Raw genomic sequence first — 25,892 nt, 5'->3', positions numbered from 1 at the left:
CCCCCCAGCCACGTACACAGGCTCGGCCGCCCTGCAGACCTTGACTCTCGCATGCATCCAGCAGGAGCAGCCTGGCCCCTGAGGCTCTGCCCTAATCATGATCTTATTTCATCCTGACTATCTCCTGATTCTGGCTATGATTCCCGTTTTCCCAGCAAGGAAACGACGGCTTGGAAAAGTGAAATGACTCATCCAAGGCATAAGAAAGGAAGGAAACTGCCGGGCCCAGTGGCTCACACCTGTAATCCCAGCATTTTGGGAGGCCAAGGTGGGCAAATCACTTGAGGTCAGGAGTTCGAGACCAGCCTGGCCAACACGGTGAATCCCTGTCTCTACTAAAAATACAAAAATTAGCTGGGTGTGGTGGCGCATGCCTGTAATTCCAGCTACTTAGGAGGCTGAGGTAGGAGAATTACTTCAACCTGGGAGGTGGAGGTTGCAGTGAGCTGAGATTGTGCCACTGTACTCCAGCCTGGGTGACAGAGCAAGACTCCGTCTCAAAAAAAAAAAAAAAGGGAAGGAAGGAAACTACCACCTGCTGCACCTACTATGTGCCACGTACTGTGCTCAGTGACGTGCCAGCCACCTTGTTTAATCCCCACGGCAACCCCTGAGGCACAATTCCTATTCCCCTGCTAAAGATGCGAAGGCAGAGGCAGAGTCAGGCAGAGGAGAGGCAAGTGAGGCATAGGAACCCAAGGGCGCAGGCCTTCTTGCAGTGCACATCCTTGCCTGCTCAGCCTGAGCCAAGATTCAGAGAGGAGAAGTCAGTCATTCAGGGTCACAGAGGAGCAAGAGACAGAACCAGGACTCATACCCTGGTCTTTTCTCTCACCACACAGCTGCCCCTAGGGCAGACAAGAAGCCCCACTGGCTGCAAGGGCGAGCCCTTCTGATGTGCTCACCCGGGAAAGTAGAGTAGGACACAAAGATGTCGCTGGGTGTGGGCAAACTAGATACAGCGTCCAGCTGGTCGAAGGTCCTCAAATCGTCCTGGAACGGGGTGGCGTCTGGCTCGGGGTTACTGCCAGAGGACACGTCTTCAGGGGGGGTGGAGGCCACCTCAAACCCATGGTCTTTCTGATCTGCAGGAAGCAGAAAAACACACACACCTTGTCACTGAAATACACAGACAAGGATGGTTCAACATATGAAAGCTGGTGTCATACACTACATTAACAGTGTGGGGGAAATCAGTCTTGGGTCCCCAGACTCATTAAGCCAAACGGAAAAGTCAAGCTGGGAACTGGGTCACGCAAACCTGCCTCCCCGTTTTGGTTCCTAAATAAGATGGCTACAAGATGAACAGCTGCACACCTCCCTCAGATTTTGCCCACAAGGAAATTCCTGGTGAGCTCCAAGACAGCTGTCTGATAAAATTCACCATGGCGATGTAAATGGATAGCTTATCTTTACAGAGGCATCACCCCTCTGCCCACCTGGCACAAATGCATATCTGATTATTCCCCTGTCCCATTTGTCTTTATTACCTTATGTAAAAATGCAGGTTCCCTGCATTTTCCCCTGCCCTATGTTACCTTACGTAAGAATGCAAATTCACTGAGCCAGACAAAGGCATGAATGACTATTTTCCCCCTACCCTGCTCTTACATGAAAACTGTGTACTTCTCAATATCCCGCCCTTACCCCTTTAAATTTGGACCTCTAAAATTCATGTTCAGAGAAAAGCATAGACCTGTCTCCTGGATGCGCGTCCTTAACTCTGGCAAAAGAAACTTCTTTTTTTTTTTTTGAGACGGAGTCTTGCTCTGTCGCCCGGGCTGGAGTGCAGTGGCCGGATCTCAGCTCACTGCAAGCTCCGCCTCCCGGGTTTACGCCATTCTCCTGCCTCAGCCTCCCGAGTAGCTGGGACTACAGGCGCCCGCCAGGTCGCCCGGCTAGTTTTTTGTATTTTAGTAGAGACGGGGTTTCACCATGTTAGCCAGGATGGTCTTGATCTCCTGACCTCGTGATCCGCCCGTCTCGGCCTCCCAAAGTGCTGGGATTACAGGCTTGAGCCACCGCGCCCGGCCAAGAAACTTCTTAAATTGACTGAGACCTGTCTCAGATTTTTGGGGTTCATAAGAGAGTGAAAAAAACCTTACATCATCATCTCAATTGATGCAGAAAAAGCACATGACAAAATTCAACAACCTTTCATGATAAAAACCGTCAACAAACTCAGAATAGAAGGAAACTACCTCAACATAATAAAAGCCATATATGAAAAACCCACAGCAAACATTATACTCAATGGTGAAAGACTGAAACCTTTTTCTATGAGATCACGAAGGTGGCAAGACTTTTGCCACTTCTATTCAACATATTACTAGAGGTTTTCAATAGAGCAGGGAGGCAAGCAAAAGAAATAAAAGACATTCAAATTGGAAAGAAGGAGTAAAATTGTCTCTGCTCACAGATGGTATGATTTTATATGTAGAAAACCCGAAAGATTAAACACTATTAGAACAAATAAAATTAGCGTATGAGCAGGATACAAAGTCAACCATAAAAAATATTTGCATTTCTGTACACTAATAATGAACAATCAGAAAACGAAATTACAAAAATGGTTCCATTGACAACAGCATCAAAAATAATAAAATAGTTAGCAATTAACTTAACCAAGATGAAAGACTTGTAAAATGAAAACTACAAAACATTGCTGAAAGAAATTAAAGAAGGCTGGACGCCATGGCTCACGCCTGTAATCCCAACAATTTGGGAGGCTGAGGCAGGAGGATCCCTTGAGCCCAGGAGTTCCAGACCAAAAAAACCTCATCTCTACACATAATAAAAAATTTAGCCAGGTGTGTGGCACGTGCCTGTGGTCCCAGCTACTTGTGAGGCTGAGGTGGGAGAACCACTTGAGTCCAAGTAGTTGAGTCTGCAGTATGCCGTGATCGCGCCACTGCACTTCAGCCTGGGTGACAAAGCAAGACCCAGTCTCAAAAAAGAAAAAGAGCCGGTCATGGTGGCTCACACCTGTAATCCCAGCACTTTGGGAGGCCAAGGTAGGCAGATCACCTGAGGTCAGGAGTTTGAAACAAGCCTGGCCAACATGGTAAAATCCCGTCTCTACTAAAAAATACAAAAATTACCCAGGCGTGGTGGTGGGCATCTGTAATCCCAGCTACTTGGGAGGCTGAGGCAAGAAAATCGCTTGAATCCAGGAGGCAGAGGTTGCAATGAGTCAAGATCATGCCACTGCACTCCAGCCTGGGTAACAGAGCAAGACTCCATCTAAAAAAAAAAGAAAGAAAGAAAAATAAAGAAGATATAGGCCAGGCACGGTGGCTCACTTTGGGAGGCCAAGGCGGGCGGATCACTAGGTCAGGAGATTGAAACTATCCTGACCAACATGGTGAAACCCCATCTCCACTAAAAATACAAAAAATAGCTGGGCATGGTGGCGTGTGCCTGTAATCCCAGCTACTCAGGAGGCTGAGGCAGGAGAATTGCTTGAACCAGGGAGTCAGAGGTTGCAGTGAGCCGAGATGGCACCACAGCACTCCAGTCTGACAACAGAGCAAGACTCCATCTCAAAAAAATAAAATAAAATAAAAGATATAAATGGAAATATATCCTATGTTTATAGATTAGAAAACTTAAAGATGTCAATACTACCCAAAGCAATTTATAGATTAAATGCAATCCCTATCAAAACCCCAATGATGTTTTTTGCAGAAACAGAAAATCTATGCTAAAATTCACATGAGAATCTCAAGGGACCCCAAATAGACAGAACAATCTGGAAAAAGAGCAAAATTGGAGGACTCATACGTCCTGATTTCAAAACTTACTACAAAGCTACAGTAATCAAAACAGCATGGTACTGGCATAAAGACAGACACAGGTCAGTGTCATCGAATAGAGTCCAGACATATACCCTCACATACATGGTCAAATGAATTTTGAAAAGGGTGGCAGGACCATTCAGTGGGGAGAGGGCAGTGGTTTTTTTGTTTTGTTTGGGGGATTTTTGTGGTTTTTTTGTTTTTTGAGACAGAGTCTCATTCTGCCACCCCGGTTGGAGTGCAGTGGTGCAATCACAGCTCACTGCAGCCTTGACCTCTGAGGCTCAAGTGATCCCCCCACCTCATCCTGTCAAGCAGCTGGGACTACAGGTGCCACCACACCCAGCTAATTTTTGTATTTTTTGTAGAGACAGGATCTTGCCATGTTGCCCAGGCTGGTCTCAAACTCCTGGACTCAAGCAATCTGCCTGCCTTAGCCTCCCAAAGTACTGGGATTACAGGCATTTTTTTTCTTTTTTAAGAGACAGGTTTTTGCTATGTTGCCCAGATTGGAGTGAAGTGGCACGATCTTAGCTCACTCCACCCTCAAACTCCTGAGCTCAAACAATCATCCCAAAAAAATGGTTAAGATGGTAAATTTTATATTATGTGTATTTTGCCACAATTTTTTAAAAGCCATATAAAACTTGTCTTTTTTCAAAAATATAGTTGAGGAAACTGTCCACTATATCACACTCACTCACTCAAACCCTTTACTCAGGCTGTCAGGGTCACAGTGTCTCCTTTAAGACAACCAAGGGAAGAAATGTGTCTGGGGTCCCTACTCCTGACTTCTGTCTTACAAATACCAGATATAGAACTATAGAACACCAGATTCCATGGATCTTGAAAGTGATCTTTTTTTTTTTTGAGACGGAGTCTCGCTCTGTCATCCAGGCTGGAGTGGGAGTGCAGTGGCACGATCTCGGCTCACTGCAAGCTTCGCCTCCCGGGTTCAAGCAATTCTCCTGCCTCAGCCTCCCAAGTAGCTGAGACTACAGGTGCGTGCCACCACGCCTGGCTAATTTTTTGTATTTTTAGTAGAGATGGGGTTTCACCGTGTTAGCCAGGATGGTCTCGATCTCCTGACCTCGTGATCTGCCCGCCTTGGCCTCCCAAAGTGCTGGGATTACAGGCGTGAGCCACTGCGCCCAGCCAGTGATCTTATTTCCAACGGCGGCTGGAAAGCGTAAAAAATGCGCAGGCCACCTCTAGCAAGCAGATATCACTATTTCATTTTATGTAATTAGGCAACTAAGACTCAGATAAGTTAAGGGGCTCCCCCCCAGACAGAGGCTGACTGGGACTTTGACCTACCTCATTTTTGAGTCTACTATTACTAATGGCTGGGATTTTTCCATGTTTCTTTACATCTGCAAAGTGATTTTATCTCTAAAATCAGTCATTGTACACCTTACATTTTTAATTCACTTGTACTTGAGAGAACGTAGAAAGCTGCAGGACATCCTAGGATGTATTTTTGGAATCCAAACTTACTCTTACTTTTCTTCTCTCCTTGTGTTTCCTCTCTATTTTGTCCTAGTGTTATCATTTGTACTTCTTGCGCTATGGCAAATCCTTTTCTAGAATCAAAGAAGCCATCAGAAAAATACCAAATAGACACCAAGTCATGGGTAGTGAAATCCATGGAGATCTTTACACCTTCTAATACAGTAATTTCCTAAGAAAATAATTCAAATGCAGTCAAAAGCCTTCTGTACAAAGACACATGTGGTTGTGTGAGCCAAAAATTAGGTATCACCTAAATGGCCAACATTAGGAAAATGGTTTAGGAAATTAGTGCGTATCATGAAAACGGCCCATTATAAAGCCGTTTGAGCTAGTGTTGATGAAGGCCATGGAGACCTGGGGAACTGCTTAAGGGATAATGTTAGCTGAGAAAAGCAGACTGTGCTCATGGGCTGGAATCCAAAAGGAAGATGCAAACATGAGATGGCTGTATTAGCTTATAACAGTCTGAATTTTTTTTTTTTAGGTTGTCATATTTTTTGTCTTTTCCATTTTAAAATCTAGACTCCTCAAAGGCAATGCCAAGCTTGGAAAACAGAGAGGTCCTGGCAGGACTTGTGCCCCACATGGCTTAGCTACAAAGCCACTGAAGTGGAGACACTGAGGGAGGTCTTCCAGGATGAGGTCTTCTGTAGTAGGGCTCATGGTGGGTGGGGTAAGGCGGAACATAGAGGGTTACTCAGGAAAGAAGGCAGCTAACAAGAGCTTTGGTTAAAATAGATATATATTTATGTATATATACTGCAGAAAAAAAAAAAGAGAAATTGTTTTTAAAATAGGCTGAAGTTGGAGGAGTGGTCCAGAGGGTCCCCTGGGAAAACACTCCCGGAGAATGTGACTGTGATCCAGGCCCTGATGCCATCAGGGAGAACGGTCCTGGTGAGAGAGACAGCAAGTGCTGGCCACAACACAGGCAGGTTTGCATGGCTGGATCTATGTGGATGAGGGAAGTCACGGTTCACCCAGAGGAGCTGGGGGCCCATCTGGCAGGGACAGAGGTGGTTCTGGCAACCCCATAATAATAACACCAAAATCTATTGACCTCTTAACCCACACAGCTAAAGCTCAGAAACGATTGGTAATTGGCATTCTCCCAGCTGATGAGGGGCACAGAATTCTGCCCCATATTTTTTTGCCTCTCAACTATCCTGCTGCTTCTCATGGGGGCCCCCAGCCTGCAAAGGGGGGCCTCTTTCATCTGTGACAGCCATGTTTTTCTCTAGATTTCTCGGTTCATCGTTTCTCGTTTTCTTTTTTTTTTTTGAGACGGAGTCTCGCTCTGTCACCCAGGCTGGAGTGCAGTGGCCGGATCTCAGCTCACTGCAAGCTCCGCCTCCCAGGTTTACACCATTCTCCTGCCTCAGCCTCCCGAGCAGCTGGGACTACAGGTGCCCACCACCACTCCCGGCTAGTTTTTTGTATTTTTTTAGTAGAGACGGGGTTTCACCGTGTTAGCCAGGATGGTCTCGATCTCCCGACCTCGTGATCCGCCCATCTCGGCCTCCCAAAGTGCTGGGATTACAGGCTTGAGCCACCGCGCCTGGCTTTCTCGTTTTCTTGATAGAGATTCCGGAATCTGCCCCAGGTGTCTGGGAATGACATGAAGCAGCACAGCAAGGAGGCCTGAGGCTGGATCTGCCTGGCAGCTTGCGGGGGCGGTGGGGGGACGCCTAAGCAGGGGATGCCAGTAAGAATGGCCAGAGGAGACAGGGTGAGCAGAGAGGCTGAGAAGAGACAACAGGATCAGAGCAGGGGGTGTGGGGGAAAGGAAAGGGGGTCAGGCAGGGGCGCTAAGGCAGCTCCATTCCCGTGTCAGCCTCAGTCCACAAATCTGATGTGAAGACCTTGCCTACGGTATTCTGCATTTTATGTATGGCTTGGTTCTTAGAGAGCCTCGGTTCTTAGAGAGCCTCATTAATGCAAAACTCCCCGTAAGGCAGGACTCATTCCCCACAAGAATAAATACACAGTAGGAGGAAGAGATGCTCCCTCTGCACAGAAAATCCACCACCACTGCAGCATATTATCATTGCTTTCTGCCTTCTCAGCCCAATCTCTCAAATCCCAAAGAGGGGTCACCCCAAAATTGACGGCTCAGCCTCAGAGCAGCAGCCACTTGGTTGCCTCTCACGCGGACGTTGCACACCAAAGGTATCTATCGACTTTAAGGCACATTTTTCAGCCCTGGTGCTGTTACCTCCTAATGAAGGGGTAGATGACATGTTGGAGGGTTTTAACATTATTATTTTAAAATGATTTTTAAATTATTACAATACTGAGTTATAAAATAGCAATACAAGAGTCCTCAAAACCCAGGGCAGGTGTTATGATGCATGCAAACAGACACCTCGCCAGGCACTGGTGGAGAACAGAGACCATTCTCTTTCTGCTCTCAGCTGATGTGGCGCCACCATGTGGTAACAACGTTAAGCACCACGTCATGCAGCCTGCGGAGGCAAAGCAGGGACCCAGCTCCAAAGGGGCATCTTAATCACTGCATGCTGGCTTTGAAATCTTGCTGTTTTCTGTGAGTTTTGTTTTAATGATGGAAATCTGCATTATGCCAAATTTGGCTCACAGTTTTTTTTTTTTTTTTTTTTTTTTAGAGACAGGGTCTCGCTCTGTCACCCAGGCCAGAGTGCAATAGTGCAAACATGGCTCACTGTAGCCTCGACATCCAGGACTCAAGCGATCTTCCTGCCTAAACATCCCAAGTAGCTGCGATCATAGGCACACACCACCACACCTGGCTAATGTTTTAAAATTTGTTATAGAGACTGGTCTCAAAGTCCTTGTCTCAAGAGATCCTCCCACCTCGGCCTCCCAAACTGTTGGGATTATAGGCGTGAACCACATAGATGCTTTTACATGGATCTCCTTTAAATTCAAATTAGAATTCACATGAGGTGCAACCGGACTGTGGGCTCTGTGCCAGGCTGGGGGCCTGGCTGTGGGGTAGGCCTTGCCCTCTACTCAGAGCTGACCAGGGGATAGGCCCATCTCAATACAATAAGACAGTGCTATGGCAGGGGAGGGACAGAGGCTGCAGGAGCACAAAGGCCAGCTAACCCTGACTTTGGCCAAGAAAGTGGTGTTTAGGGAAGACCTTCTATAGGTGGTGACAATAAATTGTAACCAGAAGGATGGATGATTAAGAGTCAGCCAGGTGCCAGGCACGATGGCTCGTGCCTGTAATCCCAGCACCTTGGGAGGCAGAGGTGGGAGTATCATTGAGCCAAATAGTTCAAGACTAGCCTGGGCAATATAGTGAGACCCCCATCTCTAAAACAAAATAAGTAAAAATGAATTTTAAAACAGAGTTAGCCAGGGGAGCAGGTAGAAGAGCAAGCAAGAGCCTGGACATCCTGTGAACGCTGGGCCATGCTGGGGGACGCGGAAAATGCCAGGCTGGGGGAGGTGAAATGGCAGGGGCCAGGTCACCGAAGGCCTTGGAAGCCCTGCTACTGAGTCCTAAGAGTGACAGCAGATATTCAAGTGACAAAGGCCCTCCCCGCTGTTGAGACTGAGACTGGATGGGGCATGGGAGGAGCACAAGACCAGCTAACCATCCAGAAAGCAGGTATGCCCACTCAGCCTGCATCCCTAATTCCCTTGCCCTTTCTGTCTTTCATTTGATTCATACCAGAAAGAGGGAGCGCAGGCTCCAGAGGAAGAGCATTGCTGGACCACACACTATGGACAAGACAGGAGGTGAGGCAGAGCAGAGTTTCTATAGCCCCCAGAGTGGCAACCTTCCTTGCTTCCTATTACTGCTGTCCTGAGGCAACTGTGCTGGCGACAGTGGGGTGGGGGACTCTTATGTGACACTCGGTCCTCCGGGGTGGGAGTGGGGGGCAGTCTGGGTTTTCAGTTATTAAAATGAACCAGTCACTGTACACATACCAATTAGTGCATTAAATATTATTAAAGTTGCCCGGGCACAGTGGCTCATGCCTGTAATCCCAGCACTCTGGGAGGCCAAAGTGGGCAGATCGCTTGAACCCAGGAGTTCAAGACCAGCCTGGGCAAGATGGCAAAACCCTGTCTCTATAAAAAAAAAAAAAGAAAGAAAAGAAAAATTAGCTGGGCGTGGTATTGGGCACCTGTAGCCCCAGCTACTCAGGAGGCTGAGGTGGGAGGATCACCTGAGCTTGGGAGTGGGTTCTGTTATTTTCCCCATTTGCTGAGATGTCTAGAGATGAACTGGCCCAGGGTTGTGTGATAGACAGGTCAGTAGCCGATCCAGGGTTTAATCAAGTGTTCTCAATCACTTGTGGTCAAGTTATGGGCATGGGTTATGACAGTGACTTAATACAGTTCATGTCAAATTATAAATTCCAGGAGACTGAAACTGTTTTTCCCCTATCCCCAGCACCTAACACACAGCCTGGTATATACAGCTGGTGCTCAATAAACACTGGATGAATGATGTGACCAGAGGCTGCTCTCCTAGGTAGCCTCCACCCAACTCTGCCAACGTGGAATAGGGATGGAGCAGTTGGATGTGCGTAGGAGAAATACACCACAGGTGCCCATGTCACAGCTGGACAAGCTAGACAGCACTATGGTGTAACAGTGCCTGCTTCTCTGGCAGATCAGGCTGGAGGCAAGGAAGTGATATACGTTCTGAAGGTCCCAGTCCGTGGAGAGTCTAGGGCAGAGGGGACTCCCTGAGACAGAATATCTAGTGCCCCCTGATATTCCTGTCATGACCCACAAGCCAGGAATCCCCATGTTTCTCTCTCTTCCCTCTTTTTTATAAGAAAATCAGGTAACACTGCAGTAGGAGTTAAGTTTAAAATCAGAGCATATAGCAAAACTACAAATAATCCAAGTAATCCTTTAAAAAACAAAACAAAAATAGAGACAGGGTCTCACTGCGTTGCCCAGGTGGGTATCAAACTCCTGGCTCAAGCAATTCTCCTGCCTTGGCCTCCCAAAGTGTTGGGCATGAGACACTGCGCCCAGCCCAAGTAATCCCTATAATTCCTCGAACCCCCACAACTACACTTTTGAAAATTCCAATAATTAAATTCTTTGGTTTCTCCGTGCAGTTGAGCTGTGGCCACCCTTTCTCTGGGATAGTGGAAACGGGGTTTGGTTGATGGAGGTCAGGGGAATAGTGACAAGAAAATAAAAGAGGCTTCTCCTCTCTCTTCTGTTTAGTTTCTTTTTTGCCAAGTCTCTGGAATTGAAGCTGCCAAAGTTACGCACGCCCATGATGCCACTGTGCCATGAAACTGAAGACTCTAACCTCTACAGAGCAGACAGAGCGGGGCCTGCTCCAGCCAGGCAGAGGTGCTGCCAAAAAGGGACCATGTGTGGTACCCTCTGACTGCCTGGAGAGACCTCATGGGCTCTGTGAGGGGCAGGCTGGAGAAAGAAGCAGGTGGTGGCTCCCTCCCCATCAGACCCACCCAGCGGGAGGCCAAGGAGCTGCTTACCCCCACCACAGGCCTGGATGAAAAAGAGCTTGGGCTTCCCTCCCAGGCTGGGGCAGCTGGTCCCATTGAAGATGTTCACAATCCTCTCGACCGACACAGGGCATCCATCTGTGCCATAGACAGCCCCTGGGAACTGCAGGTGGCTGGCCTAGAAGACCAAGAATCCTGGTTACAAAACCAAGAAGTTGGAGTAGGAATCCAACAGCCTGTTCAGAAGTTTTGTGGGGGCCAAGGATTTGGAAGGTCAAAGCCAGGGGCATGAGGCTGATTGAGACAGAGCAGGTTGGTTCTGGAAAGACCCTAGTCAGCATCTATTCCAGGAGTCTCATCTCAAACTCATGTGCCTCTAGGGGCCAGACAGTGTGCCTGGAGAGTGCTGGCTGTGGCCTCTAGACCAGTGGTTCTCAAAGTTTGGCCCCTGCAGCAGCAGCATCGATATCGCTTGGGAACTTGTAAGAAATGCAATTCCCGGGCCCCACCCAGACCTCCTAATCAGCAGTCTGGTCCTCCAGGCCCCTCTGACTAAGGCAGCTCAATGCTGAGAGTGGCTGCTTTAAATCAATTCAGCTCAAACCTAAGTGCACGGAAATCACCTGGGAACCTTGTTACTGGGCAGACTCGGAATGAAGAGGTCCAGGGTAGGGCCTGGAAGTCCACATTCCTCATGAGCTCTAGGGACCACATTATGAGAGAAAGGACCAAAGGAAAAGCCCTGCCCAGCCACAAGCTGGAGTTTTACTGGCTGAGGATGCTGGCCTGGTCAGGCCAGACCTTTGCGGTTTGTCAAGAGAAACTAGAAATCCTGATTTTTATGTGAAATTTGCCAGTTTTCAAAACACCATGCAGACCACAGGGAGACTCCAGGCCCCACCTTGTAACTGTGATCTGTTCAACTCCTCAACTTAAAAGATGAGGAAATTAAGGCCCAGGAAGGGGTAAAGGCTTAATCACAATGACAAACACTTAAGGGGCCAAGCCCCCAGTGGGTCTGGTGTCCTGAGTCCCACCAGCAGCAAGGGGCCTGGGGCAATGCCTCACAGGACAGAGACAGGAGCTGAGACAACATGTGTGCTGTACCTGCCCCTGGACAAATTCTGGGGGCAGGAGCTTCATGAGTGGACCTGGTCTCTGCCCTCCCTCTCCCAGAGAGCTTCTCCCAGGAACACCGACCTGCCCAGAAAGGTGCAGCCAACTCCTCAGAGGACCACATGGCTCCCAAGAAAACAACAGGAGGTGGGCAGGGCCCCACAGCCCTTTTCCACAAAGCCAAGGGTGTTCTGGACACAGGAAGGGACATGCCCCCTGCACAGCCTCTTGGCACGGCCTTTACCCAATGCCTGCCCAAGGAGCAGAGGGATGCTTCCTACCTGACAGCCGTGAGAGAGAATGACCACCACACAGCAGTCCAGAGCACTGTGGTCCCGCCGTGCCAGCTCCAGCAAAGCTAGCACCATTTCCTACAAGAGAGGGCTGCAGGTGAGCCAGAAGCACCGACAGGTCCGGCTGCAGACTGGGCCCTTCCTGACAATAAGAGGGCTCAGCCTGGCCGGGTGCGGTGGCTCACACCTATAATCCCAGCACTTTGGGAGGCCAAGGCGGGCCGATCATTTGAGGTCAGGAGTTTGAGACCAGCCTGGCCAACATGGTGAAACCCCATCTCTACTAAAAATACAAAAAAAAAAATTCAGCCAGGCGTGGTCGCATGCACCTGTAGTCCACGCTACTCAGGAGGCTGAGGCAGGAGAATTGCTTGAACCTGGGAGGTGGAGGTTGCAGTGAGCCAAGATTGCGCCACTGCACTCCAGCCTGGATGACAAAGTGGGACTCTGTCCCCCGCCACTAAAAAAAGTAAAACAACAAAGGGCCCAACCCAAAGGCCTGGGCAGAGCACTTTCTCAGCTTCCTAGGGCCAGTACTGAAGTGCTGACAGTCCCAGCAGTCGTAATAGCCACCGTTTTCAGGGAGAAGGTGCTATGCTTGGGCACTGTTCACCGAACCCCTAAAACAACCCAAGGAGGTAGGTACTATCCCTGCTTTCCAGACAAGGAAACTGAGGCACAGGAAGTCACACAGCAGGTGGCCGAGAGAGCCAGTCCTAAAACCGGGACTTCTGTGTCTGAACTTGAACCTATAGCCGCTGAGCCATCCTACCTCCCACGGTCCTCCAGATGTAAGGGCTCATCTGGGGAGTCAGCTGGCTTTTGGGGTCCCTCAAAAGATACTTCCCCACCCGCTGGCCCCCACCCCATCTCCCTCCACAGATAGTGAGTGTACCTTGGCAGTCAGGTCGTGCTTCACCTCCACCATGAAATGCAGCAAGGAGAAGCGGCGCTGCAACTTCTCACAGTCGATGCTGGAGCCAGTGCGGGTGCTGAGCCCAGACTCACGGCAGAAGTTCACATTGTTGATAATGAGGCAGTGGCCACAGGGCTCCATGCTCAGGATGTAAGCCTGCCAGCACAGGGACCCTCGTAAACCCAGGCTCTCCCCGCGCTCCCCAGGGGACAGTCTGGAGAGACGGGAAGAAAACGGGCTCTGCCCTCCCACACAAGGAGTAGCAGGGTCTCCACCCAGCATTCTAGGGCAAAAGAGAAGCAACTGCAGGACAGACTAGCACTAGGTGACCCCCGAATCTTGGTATTCAGGGTGGGGAGCTGGTAACCTGGAAATCCAACAGCCACAAGCACTCATCCCAAAGGACCTCACGGGTCACCCAGGCCAGGGGCGTACCTGAGAACTCTGTCAGCAGAACTGTGCCCAGGCCACCTGGGGGCACCTAAGACTGCTCCCTCCCTAGGCTCGGTCCCCTTGTAATTCTCTCTCAAGGCAGCCTGTTCTTTTGTTGATGGTACTTATCACTGTTTCTATTTATATACTCATTTGCCTAACTTCTCTCTTCCCTAACAGACTGATGGTTCCTTCCCAAGTGGCCCCAGCACAGAGCACAGGAGCCACATAATAAATACTTGTGAATGAGAGAGTGGCAACTTGGTACGGATCCCAATGCCTGCCCCTCATCATCAGGTCTGCCCCGCTTCTGCCCCCAGCTTTGCAAATGAGGAAAAGCAGGGTTGAACAATCTGTCCCAGCAGGTGCTGGGCCGGAGTCAGGAAGGCTAGGACCAGACCCCCACTGCCCTGCCTAGGGTTGGGTTCCCTGGGCTCCTGACACACCTGCAGGGAAGCACCTGAGAAGGGGAGAGGGAAGGGCCCAGAGCTGGAGATACTAGCCCCAAATCTCATGGAGACTCACCAAATCTGCATTTCCCCTCAAACTCTCAGGAGCACCTGGGGAGACAGCAAAAGAGGGAAACATAATGTTGGAGTGCAGCAGAGGAGGGGCAAGGGGCTTTGTGAGGACAGCCGCCCAAGAACAGAGCAGCGGGAACTCAGACCCTCAGACACTGCTGATGGGAGAGCCAAATGGCAGAGCCACCTTGGAGATCTGTTTAGAGGTTTCTAACAAAGTTAAACACACACCTACCCTCTGACAGCATGTCCGCCCTCAGGTATATATCAAAGAACAAGGAGTGCAAATGGGCACAAAAGACTTGGCCAAAATGTTCCCTGAGGCCTTATTCATCATGCCCCAAACTGGAAACAACCAATCCAACAACAACATGATAGATATACAAATTGTGATACAGCCACACAAGAGCACAGCCTAAAAAGGAATGAGCTACTGATGATACAGGAGATAGAAATTATTTAGGCAGATAGTGAGAGTAAAACAGTCCTCAGCAGAATTTCCCCTTTAACAAAATCAGCCCCAAATCATTTCCTTTTTTTTTTTTTCTCACTCTTGTTGCCCAGGCTCAAGTGCAATGGCGCAATCTTGGCTCACTGCAACCTCCCCCTCCCAGGTTCAAGCAATTCTCCTGTCTCAGCCTCCCGAGTAGCTGGAATTACAGGCACCTGCCACCACACCCGGCTAATTTTTTTGTATGTTTAGTAGAGACGGGGTTTCACCATGTTGGCCAGGCTGGTCTCGAACTCCTGACCTCAGATGATCAGCCCACCTCAGCCTCCCAACGTGCTGGGATTACAGGTGTGAGCCACTGCGCCTGGCCTCAAATCATTTCTTTTCTAACAAAGAGCAGCCTGAAAAATCTAGCTGCAGACATAGATAAGCAAGCTGGAAGCTCACGGGTGAATGCCAGCAGCTGTGCCAATAGAAAAGCTACCAAGGGGCCAGGTATATTCAACAAGGAGGCTCCATCTTCCCTTTTCTTTGTCACCACGAGTACAGTAAAGAAGTAAGCAACATGGCACCGGCCAGATAGAGAACCCATCTGCATAACACAAGATTAGGGTGGGGATGGCCAGCTTTTCACACCCTATGCAAATGGCACACCTAGTCCTAACCAGTTTTTGTAATCCTACGCAAATGAAACACCTGATCTGACCAATCTTCGTGCCCTATGTAAATCAGACACCGCCTCCTCAAGCTCATCTATAAAACCCCTTGCATTCCGCTACAGAAGCAGCAACCCATTTCTCTGGGACCCCTCTCTGCAGCAGAGAGTTCTTCTCTTTTTTTCGCCTATTATATATACTTCCACTCTGAACCTCACTGTAAGTCCGTGTCCTGGTTTTCCATGGCCGTGAAGACAATGAAACTTGGGTATTTACCCCAGATGAATGACGCCACTTCACTGATACATGCAACGCAGGAAAGCCTAGAAAATGTGCTGTGTAAGGCCAGGCGCGGTGGCTCACGCCTATAATTCTAGCACTTTGGGAGGCCGAGGTGAGTGGATCACCTGAGGTCAGGGGTTCCAGACCAGCCTGGCCAACGTGGTGAAACCTCATCTCTACTAAAAATGCAAAAGAAAAAAAAAAAAAAAAATTAGCCAGGTGAGGGGGTGGGCACCTGTAATCCCAGCTACTCAGGAGGCTGAGGCAGAAGAATCACTTGAACCTGGGAGGCGGAGGTTGCAGTGAGTCGAGATCGCGCCATTGCACTCCAGCATGGGCAACAAGAGCAAAACTCCATCTCAAAAAAACAAAAAAAATGTGCTGCGTAAAAAAAAAGCCAGACACCAGAGAGTATAGAGATGGTGTCTCATTGAGAAGAAATTACAGAGCAGAAAGAGGTGAGGGAAGCTCAGGAGAGCGGATGCTCACTGTCTGCAGTGTCCATAGGTGCCCAGCGCACAGCAGGTCCTCCGGAAGTACTTGCAGAATGAATAAATGAATAAAGATGATTATTTTCCATCAATGTCAAAAGAGTTTTCATTTCCATTAGCAAGAAGTTGACTGCTCACCAGCTTAAAAGGTGATGAGATGTTTTTTCTTCTTTTTGAGACAGTCTCGCTCTGTCGCCCTGACGCAGTCGTCCAAAACATTTATTAGGGAACTTAGAGTGCTGCAGCAATCCTTGAGGGAAGCAGCAAGAAAAAACGGGTGTCTACCTAGGTTTGGTCCATAGTGAAGGAATCAGGGTAAGGAGTTTACGTGAGGGTTTAAGGAATTTGGCTCAGGGCCAGGGCCAGTTTCTTTCAGTGTTTTGGGCGATAACCTACATACCTTTTTTTTTTTTTCCTTTTTCTTCAGAGGGAGCCTCATTCTGTTGTCCAGGCTGGAGTGCAGTGGCGCAATCTCGGCTCACTGCAAACTTTGCCTGCTGGGCTCAAGTGACCCTTCCACCTAAGCCATCAAATAGCTGGGACTACACCACCACACCTAGCTAATTTTTTTTTTTTTTTCAGACAAGAGTCCTACTCTGTTGCCCAGGCTGGAGTACAGTGGCACAATCTTGGCCCACTACAACCTCTGTCTCCCGACTTCAAACAATTCTCCTGCCTCAGCCTCCTGAGTAGCTAGGATTACAAGCACAAGCCACCATGCTCAGCTAATTTTTGCATTTTCAGTAAAGACAGGGTTTCATCATGTTGGCCAGGCTAGTCTCGAACTCCTGGCCTCAAGTGATCCGTCCATCGTGGCCTCCCCAAGTGCTGGGATTATAGGCGTGAGCCACCACACCTGGTCTACCTAGATACCTTTTATCAGTGCCTGAGAATGTTTAAGGCCCAGGTTTGGGCTCAGGTCTACTAGGAAAAACCTGCAGCTGGCTGGGTTACAGGGTGGTCAAAGCACTCTATAATTTTCAGTCAGGACACAGAAAGCAAGCAGGGGAACTGGGGGACCCTACAGAAGGGAAGATGCCCTGGGACTGACCCTCCCCAGCCCTTGGCAATTTAGAAATCACAGAAGGAAGCAGCGCTGACCAATGAGACCCACCCAAGGCTCACTCAATAGGAGGCCCCATGTGAAGTCCCTCCACACACCGCCTCGCTTACTCCTCAGAGCAGGCCCTTCTGCACAGAAGTACTAGCACACATTCCCATTTGCCAGAGGGGAACTGGAGACTCAGAAACCCTGAGTTGTAATGGGAGGTGAGCACAGCCACCAGCCCCAGAGCGAAGGAACCAGGAAGCCAGGTAGGGCTGAAGAGCCAACTTCTACTTTCAAGGAAGTTCCAACCCAGGCAAGGCATGAGCAGAGAAAGCCACTGTGATGGTTGAGTTCACAGGTTAACTTGACTAGATCACAGGGTGCCCAGATATTTGGTTAAATATAACAGTATTTCTCAGGGTGCCTGTGAATATTTTGGGGATGAGAATGGGATTTGAATAGGTAGACAGAGGAAAGCAGATGGCCCTCCCCAGGAGGGTGGGCCGCGTCCAATCCGTCAAGGGCCTGAATAGAACGAAACAGTGGAGAATGGGAGAATTTGATCTCTCTCTGTCTCACTGCTTGAGCTGGGACATCAGTCTTCTTCTGCCTTTGGAATGGGACTTCTACCAATGGTGCTCCTGGATCTCAGGCCTTCAGAACCAGACTGGAACTACACTACCAGCTTTCCTGGTCTCCGACTTGCAGATGGAAGACCATGGGACTTCTCAGCCTCCACAATTGCATGAGCCAATTCCTTGTAATAAATATGTTTTTAGATAAAGATATATATACACACATACTAAAAATATATGTATAGATCTTTCTATATATATCTGTGTGTGTTTCTGTGTATATGTATACATACAAAACAGAGCCCCAGAGACTCAACTACTTGCCCATTGTGACACAGCTGGCAAGTGCTAGAGTTGGGATTTGAACCCAAGTACCTCGGACTCACTCCATCACTGCCTCATAAAAGACAAATGGTTTGGCCGGGTGCAGTGGTGGCTCATACCTGTAATCCCACCACTTTGGGAAGCCAAGGCGGACGGATCACGAGGTCAGGAGATCGAGACCATCCTGGTTAACACGGTGAAACCCCAACTCTACTAAAAAAAGATACGAAAAAATTAGCCAGGTGTGATTGTGATGGTGGGCGCCTGTCGTCCCAGATACTCAGGAGGCTGAGGTGGGAGAATGGCATGAACCTAGGAGGTAGAGCATGCAGTGAGCCAAGATTGCACCACTGCACTCCAGCCTGGGTGACAGACCGAGACTCTATCAAAAAAAAAAAAAAGAAAGAAAAAAAAAGAACAAATGGCTCATTATCTTTCTTGTCTCTGTATTTGTGCCATTACTCATTAGATCATGCAAATGTTTACTAACTACCTGTTGAGTTCTAGGTGTTGGGGATGCAGCACTGAACAAAAGATGCTGTTTTATACACACATGCACATGCACACACACCCCCACTGTAGGTTCCGCTTCTCTGGAGAATCCTGAGAACACAGCTACCAACAGTTCTCCCAGCCCTCCCGGGCAGGAGACCCTGGCTGGAACAAGCAGTTACACACAAGGCATCATGTCTGAAACTAAGAAAGTTCCTTCCATTCTGAAGGAAAAGTCGTTTTCCTCTGAATATACAAAGACAAAGCCACTCTCTCTGGTGGGTCCCCTGATGATGCACCTCTAAAGCACTGTGTTCAGCTTCTTCATAGCACTACCCACAGCCATGAATAAGGACCAAATTATGCAAGCATGAATTGAGTATCTGCCCCTCTCCAGGTGAACTGGACATCCTTGTTTGAAGCTGCATCCCCAACACCTAGAACCCAACAGGTACTTAGTAAACATCTGCATGAGCTAATGAGTAATGGCACAAATATAGGGCCAAGAAAAAGAATGAGCCATTTGTTCTTCATGAGGCAGTGATGGAGTGAGTTCGAGGTACTTGGGTTCAAATCCCAACTCCAACACTTAGCACCTGTGTCACAATGGGCAAGGAGCTCAGAGTCTCTGGGTCTCTGATTTCCCCATCTGTATTACAGGATAATAGGAGCAACTATCAACCTCATAGGATTGTGATGACACCTCAAACGATTAATACATGTGAGGCACATAGAACAATACCTGACACACTTGACAACTCAACAAAACTGATGTGTCCATCATCATTATTATTATTCATTGACACTCAAGCTCAATGAATATGTATGAGTGTGGTGTGTGTACTCAGCCCCACCACACTAACACTTTGGGCCAGATTCTTCTTTATTGTGCATAGCTACTCTGTACACTGTTGGGTTTTGGCAGCATCTCTGTCTACTCACTAGATGCCAGTAGCACCCACCCACCCTCAGTTATAACAACCAGATTTGTCTCTAGACATTGTCAAATGTCCCTTGGAGGTCGGGGCAAAATCGTCCCCAGGATGAAACACTGACCTACAGCATCCTTTCCTGTACTCACTTATGAAAGGCTCTGCTGCTGGCCCTATTCTTGCTCAGCCAGACATTCCCATACGTATGAATACACAGCTCTTCCTTTGTGGATCACCATGAAACCTACCTTGGGAAGCATTCCCATGCAGTACTCAGGAGTCTAAGGCCCAGCACCTAAAAAGGACATCTCTAGCCAGGCATGGTGGCGTGCCTCTAGCCCCAGCTACTCGGGAGGCTGAGGTGAGAGAACTGGTTGAACCTGGCAGGCAGAGGTTGCAGTGAGCCGAGATCACACCACCGCACTCCACCCTGGGTAACAGAGTAAGGCCCTATCTCAAAAAATAATAATAATAAGGTAAAAAAATTAAGTGATCTTACTATTGTTATTATTTACCCGTCAGAATTAAGCTCCTACTAGGAATAAATATTCACAACAAATAGGAAACAAAACACCTTCCAAAAAAACAGGAAGTTTCAAATTCTGACTGTTGGTCCTAAATGATTCATGTTGACATTTCCCAGAACCAAATAACAACAGATGAGCTTTGTATTCTGCCTTTCTCCTTTACAGGATAATAATGCACGTGGCCAATTCCAGAACCAGTCTTCTTCCTTATACTTCAAGCAAATGCAGCTTCATACCCTCATCATATTTGTCTGTTTCTCTGCCTTAGTGGATTGCCCAAAAATCAGTTATTCAGCAAGTACTCAATAATGTTCACCATTATTATTATGAATATTAACTTTGATACCATGCAATGGTCCACCTGGCACCCATGAAACAGGAAGTGCTAGATATCCACATGCTGCCATGGGATCAAAGCCCCAACTGAAAATAACCCATATGTCCATCAACAGGAAAATGATTAAATAAATTGTGGATTGTTCAGAAAAGGAACTGCTGCCATCTAGAAATTAAAAAGAATGAACTACTGATATGCACAACAATATGAATGAATTTTGTTGGATTTTTGTTGAAAGAAAACAGTACTTTTTACCCATCACACAGGAAAAAAATGTCAATACTCACTGTTGGCAAGAATGTGAGAAAGTGGTCACCTTCACTCATAGTTGGTGAGATTATAAAATGACACCATTTGGGTCAGGTGCAGTGGCTCACACCTGTAATTCCAGCACTTTGGGAGGCCAAGGTGGGCAGATTACTGGAGCCCAGGAGTTTGAGGGCAGCCTGGGCAACATGGTGAGACCTCATTTCTACAAAAAATTTTAAAATTGGCCAGGCATGGGCTGGGAGTGGTGGCTCACACCTGTGATCCCAGCACTTTGGGAGACTGAGGCGGGCAGATCACTTGAGGCCAGGAGTTCAAGACCAGCCTAGGCAATATGGTAAAACCCTATCTCTACTAAAAATACAAAAATTAGCCAGGCATGGTGGTGGGTGCCTGTAGTCCCAGCTACTCAGGAGGCTGAGGCAGGATAATTGCTTGAATCCAGGAGGTGGAGGTTGCAGTGAGCTGACATTGCGCCACTGCACTCCAGCCTGGGTGACAGAGCAAGACTCTCTCTTTAAAAAAAAAAAAAAAAAAAAAATGGCCAGGGGTGATAACATGCACAGCTATCCAGGAGGCCGAGGTAGGAGGATTGCTTGAGCCCAGGAGATTGAGACCAGCCTGGGCCACACGGTGAGATCCCATCTCTACACAAAATACAAAAAAAAAAATAGCACACAGCTACCTGGGAGGCTGAGGGGGAGAATCGCTTGAGCCCGGGAATTCAAGGCTGCAGTGAGCCGTGATCACGCCACTGCACTCCAGCCTGGGCCACAGAAGACCTTGTCTCAATTAAAAAAAAAAGAAAGACACAATTTTTACAACTTCTTTTTTCTTAGAGACAGGATCTCACCAAGTTGCCCAGGCTGGCTGTGAATTCCTAGGCTCATGCAGTCCTCCTGCCTCAGCCTCCCAAGTAGCTCGTCCTATAGGCTCACACCACCACACCTGGCTAAAATGACATATATTTGAAATATAAGTTGGTAGCATCTATAGGACGGGAACAAGTACCCTTTAACACAAAACTCCATTTCTAGAAACATCCTGCAGTCAGAACCTGACGTACATGCGAGGCTCACTGCAGAAACAACACAATGTCCATCAGCATGAGTTGGATCAATGAGGTGTCCCACAAAGCACACGTGGGGCTACCTTGCAAAGCAGACAGAACAGGTAAGCCTGGGCTGCAGCCCTGTCTCCACTCCTCACTAGCTGTGTGATTTGGCACAGGTTGTGCCCCAGTCTGTGGCTCACTTTGTCTAACAGCAAAGCACCTACCTTACAAGAGAGATGGGGAGATTAAATCAGATCATTTATGTAAGCACTCCGAACAGTGCCTGGCAAACAGCAAGCACTCAATAAGATTCACCATTACTATTATGATTATGAACTATGATACCATGCAATGGTCCACGAGGCACCCAAGAAACAGGAAGTGCTAGAGCGCCACACGCTGCCATGGGAACAAAGCCCCAACTGAAAACAACCCACATGTCCATCAATAGGAAAATGGTTAAATTGTGGATTATTCAGAATAGGAACTGCTGCCATCTAGAAATTAAAAACAATGAACTACTGATATGCACAACAGCATGAATGAATTTCACAGATATAATGAGTGAAAGAAGCCAGGCTCAAGATTATTTAAGACTATATAGGATTTATATTGAAGTTCAACGACAAGCAAAAGGGATCTCTGGCGATAGAGATGAGAATGGTGATTGCTTTGGGAAAGGGGAAGTGGGAAGAGATGGAAAGAGAGAGGACAGTCTTACAGGACCCTGGAATGTTTTCATCTTGATGATCTGGGTGTTAGTTACCTGTAGGTACACATAGGTAAAAATCACCCAGCTGTACCCTTGGAATTTATGCATTTTATTGGATGTAGCCGTGTGGCCTTTAGCAAAGTATTTAATTTCCACGAGCTTCAGTCAGTTTCTCCATCAACAAGGATGGGTCTAATGACACCTGCCTTGCGGGGTTGCTCTAAGGGAAGAAGGTAAGGGTAAATACCTTGCAGATGTCTGTTTGTACGGGGCAGATAGAACCCAGGCCTCTCTCCTACCCCCAGACATGAGGTAGTCCAAGCTACCCACCCAGACCGAAAGGCAAATCCAAAACAATAGATGGATCTGGAAACACTGATCAAAACCTGGGACCTGCTATCTCAAAGGCAGGAAAAAAAAAACAAAAACAAAAAACCCGGGACACCCAAAACAGACCTCAACACACGCTTTTCAGAGGAGGGGCTGCCAAGATTCAGCCTCCTGAAAACCTCCCAGAATTTTGCCATCCCTATGAGCATTCAGAAAGACAACGCTAAATTTAAATTCTGAATCTCAGCCCACCCAGCTGTACTCACAGTCAGTCCCAAATGACTACACGTCATGCCCACCTACCAATCACTCTCTGGATACTCACCGACGTCACCGAATCCTCCAGAACCAATGTCCACTGGTCTGGGTGTTTCCGGTCTGAGAACTTCTGGTTTGCGAATCTCTGGTCTGAGCACCACTGGGGTAAGGTTTTCTAGGGTTGGCTTCGACAACTGTACTGCTTGCCTGTTAGTTCGCAGGAATGAAGCCAACATGTCCTGGCCTGTATCCTCTAAGCAGGAGATGAACAAAGGAAGAGCTTGACTCCCTCGAGTCTCTAGATCTGTGATCAGTTGCCTGGCCTGATCCCGCCGAGATCCAGAGCCTGCCCGCTGTTTAGAAAGAAAGGCAGGATACTAATTACCCATGTACTTTTATATGGCTCTCACCTCGTCTCCCCATTTCCCAGCTACTGTAAGCCTAAACAGTCAGGTACGTGGGCAGCAATGGAGTTGCAGGTGTGATGAGTGTGTGTCACTTACCAGCCTTTGATGATCTGTTCATTATTTCGCAGGGCAAAAGATCCCGAACACTATGCTAAGTGCTGAAAATGCTACCATGGACAGTCTCAGTCCTTAAGGAGCAAATTTCTAATGAGGAATGCAATCAGACAAATCAGCAATGACACAGCAAGAGACAAGTGCCCAGAGGGAAGGCACATGCGGCTGAGGGTATCAGAAGTGAATAGTGAATTCAGAGTCTTAGGAGGTAGGAGGTAGATAGTGGCAAGGGACAAGGCCTTTGGGTGGCCAGGCCAAGAAATTCATCCTGAGACCTGTCAGGTGCCACTGAAGAGTTTTTTTGTTTTCTTGTTTTTTGTTTTTTTTTTCCTTGAGACAGAGTCTCACTCTGTCACCCAGGCTAGAGTGTAGTGGTGCAATCTTAGCTCACTGCAACCTCCAGCTCTGAGGTTTAAGCGATTCTCCTGCCTCAGCCTCTGGAGTAGTTGGGATTACCGGCATACACCACCATGCCTGGCTAATTTCTTTTGTATTTTTAGTAGAGACAGGGTTTCACCATGTTGCCCAGGCTGGTCTTGAACTGACCTCAAGTGATCCTCCAACTTTGGCCTCCCAAAGTGCTGGGATTACAGGGATGAGCCACCATGGCCAGTCATCAGTTTTTTTCTGTTTTTTGTTTTTGTTTTTTTGAGAAAGAGTCTTGCTCTGTCACCCAGGCTGGAATGCAGTGGCACCATCTCAGCTCACTGTAACCTCCACCTTTCAGGTACAAGTGATTCTCCCACATCAGCCTCCCAGGTAGCTGGGACTACAGGAACCCGCCACCATGTCTGGCTAATTTTTGTATTTTTTGGTCAAGACAGGGTTTCACCATGTTGGCCAGGCTGGTCTCAAACTCCTGACTTCAAGCGATCCACCAACCTCAGCCTCTCAAAGTGCTAGGATTACAGGCATGAGCTACCGTGCCTGGCCACCAAAGAGTTTTAAGATCAGAGTGACAGAGACAGATATGCCTTTTCAAAAAATCATCCTGGGGTCAGGGTGAAAAATGGAAAGGAGTGAGCCATAGCCAGACCAGAAGGCAGCAAAGATGGTGCAGCTAAAATAGAGAGAAGTGAAAGGACAAAGCAGAGATACAAAGAGGGAGGGTCCACAGGACATGGGCACTGACTGGTGGGACTGTGAAGGCAGAGCAAGGGTCAAGGTTGACAGGCAGGCCAGGCACAGTGGCTCATGCTTGCAATTCCAGCACTCTGGGAGGCTGAAGTGGGAGGACAGCTTGAGCCCAGGAGTTCAACACCAGCCTGGGCAATGCAGTGAGATCCTGTCTCTACAAAAACTTTAAAAAATTAGCCAGGTACGGTGTCATGCACCTGTAGTCCTAGCTACTCAGGAGGCTGAGGCAGGAGGATGGCTCGAGCCCAGGAGGTTAAGGCTGCAGTGAGCTGTGATAGCACCACTGTACTTCAGCCTGGGCGACACAGCAAGAGCCTGTCTCAAAAAAAAAAAAAAAGTTGAAGGTGTTAGGATGGTGGGGTCAGTCACTAAGACAGAAGGAAGATTCTGGTTATCTGCCATCTGTCCTCAGACACCCAGCACTGGACAGGTTCTCAGGATCCACAGGGATAAGATGGCACCATGTCCTCAACTATCCTACAGCAGCACTGTCTATGAGAACCTTCCGTGATGATGGAAATATTCTTGGTCTACACTGTCCCATATGGTAACCATACATCACATGACCACTGAGCACTTTGGTGGTACAATTGAGGAACTGAATTTTTGTGGGCAAAAGATTACCTAGGTGCCGAGGCAAGAGATTGAAGTGACAAACTGTTTCAGTATAATAAAGAAAACAGTTAGAATAAGAAGTCATAATACAAATTAGATACAGAGATGATCATGGATAATCATCAATCATTATTATAAACATTATTAATCATTAGCTTTTAATATTACTCTTTGTTGTACTGCTAATATAACTTAAGAATAATCAGTGGGTACAGGGTCAGGTGCTGAAGGGACATTGTGAGAAGTGCCCTAGAAGGCAAGATGTGAGCCCTCTGTCACACCCACAAAAGGGCCACTTGAGGGCTCCTTGGTCAAGCAGTAATGCCAGTGTCTGGGAAGGCACGTGTTACTTAGCAGACCATGAAAGGGAGTCTCCTTTCCTTGGAGGAGTCAGGAAACGCTCTACTCCACCAGCTTCTTGTGGAAGGCTGGATATTATCCAGGCCTGCCCGTAGTCATCTGGAGGGCTAAACCCCTCCCTGTGGTGCTGTGCTTCAATGGCCACGCTCCTTGTCCACTTTCATGCTCCTCCCGTACTCTGGTTCCTCTTTGAAGTTCGTAGCAGATAGCGGTGGAAAATAGTGAAAGTCACTGGGCACGGTGGCTCAAGCCTGTAATCTCAGCACTTTGGAAGGCCGAGATGGGCGGATCACGAGGTTAGGAGATCGAGACCATCCTGGCTAACACGGTGAAACCCCGTCTCTACTAAAAAAATACAAAAAACTAGCCGGGCGAGGTGGCGGGCGCCTGTAGTCCCAGCTACTCGGGAGGCTGAGGCAGGAGAATGGCATGAACCTGGGAGGCGGAGCTTGCAGTGAGCTGAGATCCGGCCACTGCACTCCAGCCTGGGCGACAGAGTGAGAC

The 25,892-nt window shown here is 48.2% G+C and overlaps 1 protein-coding gene across 3 annotated transcripts in view; it reads right to left on the bottom strand.

Moving 5' to 3' along the window:
- CASP9 (caspase 9) overlaps positions 1-23,121 on the bottom strand; it is a 25,091-nt gene extending 1,970 nt beyond the window's left edge. Inside the window, exons 1-6 of one of the 3 annotated variants that reach the window (XM_017865289.1) lie at positions 22,823-23,121; positions 14,024-14,058; positions 13,046-13,222; positions 12,139-12,228; positions 10,772-10,919; positions 906-1,085 (exon numbers count right to left, since the gene is read on the bottom strand). In XM_017865289.1, coding sequence (XP_017720778.1) covers positions 906-1,085; positions 10,772-10,919; positions 12,139-12,228; positions 13,046-13,222; positions 14,024-14,058; positions 22,823-22,991 — 799 coding nt within the window. In that variant the 5' untranslated portion in view covers positions 22,992-23,121. The remainder of the gene's footprint in view (positions 1-905; positions 1,086-10,771; positions 10,920-12,138; positions 12,229-13,045; positions 13,223-14,023; positions 14,059-22,822) is intronic. The other 2 variants (XM_017865291.1, XM_017865290.1) reach the window with 2 other exon arrangements.
- Between the last annotated feature and the right edge of the window lie 2,771 nt (positions 23,122-25,892).

This window comes from Rhinopithecus bieti, unplaced genomic scaffold, assembly GCF_001698545.2.
Source record: "Rhinopithecus bieti isolate Rb0 unplaced genomic scaffold, ASM169854v2 scaffold_81031, whole genome shotgun sequence".
NCBI classification, from domain to species: domain Eukaryota; kingdom Metazoa; phylum Chordata; class Mammalia; order Primates; family Cercopithecidae; genus Rhinopithecus; species Rhinopithecus bieti.
Note: the sequence above shows the minus strand (reverse complement) of the source record. Positions and strands in the feature narration are given on the sequence as shown.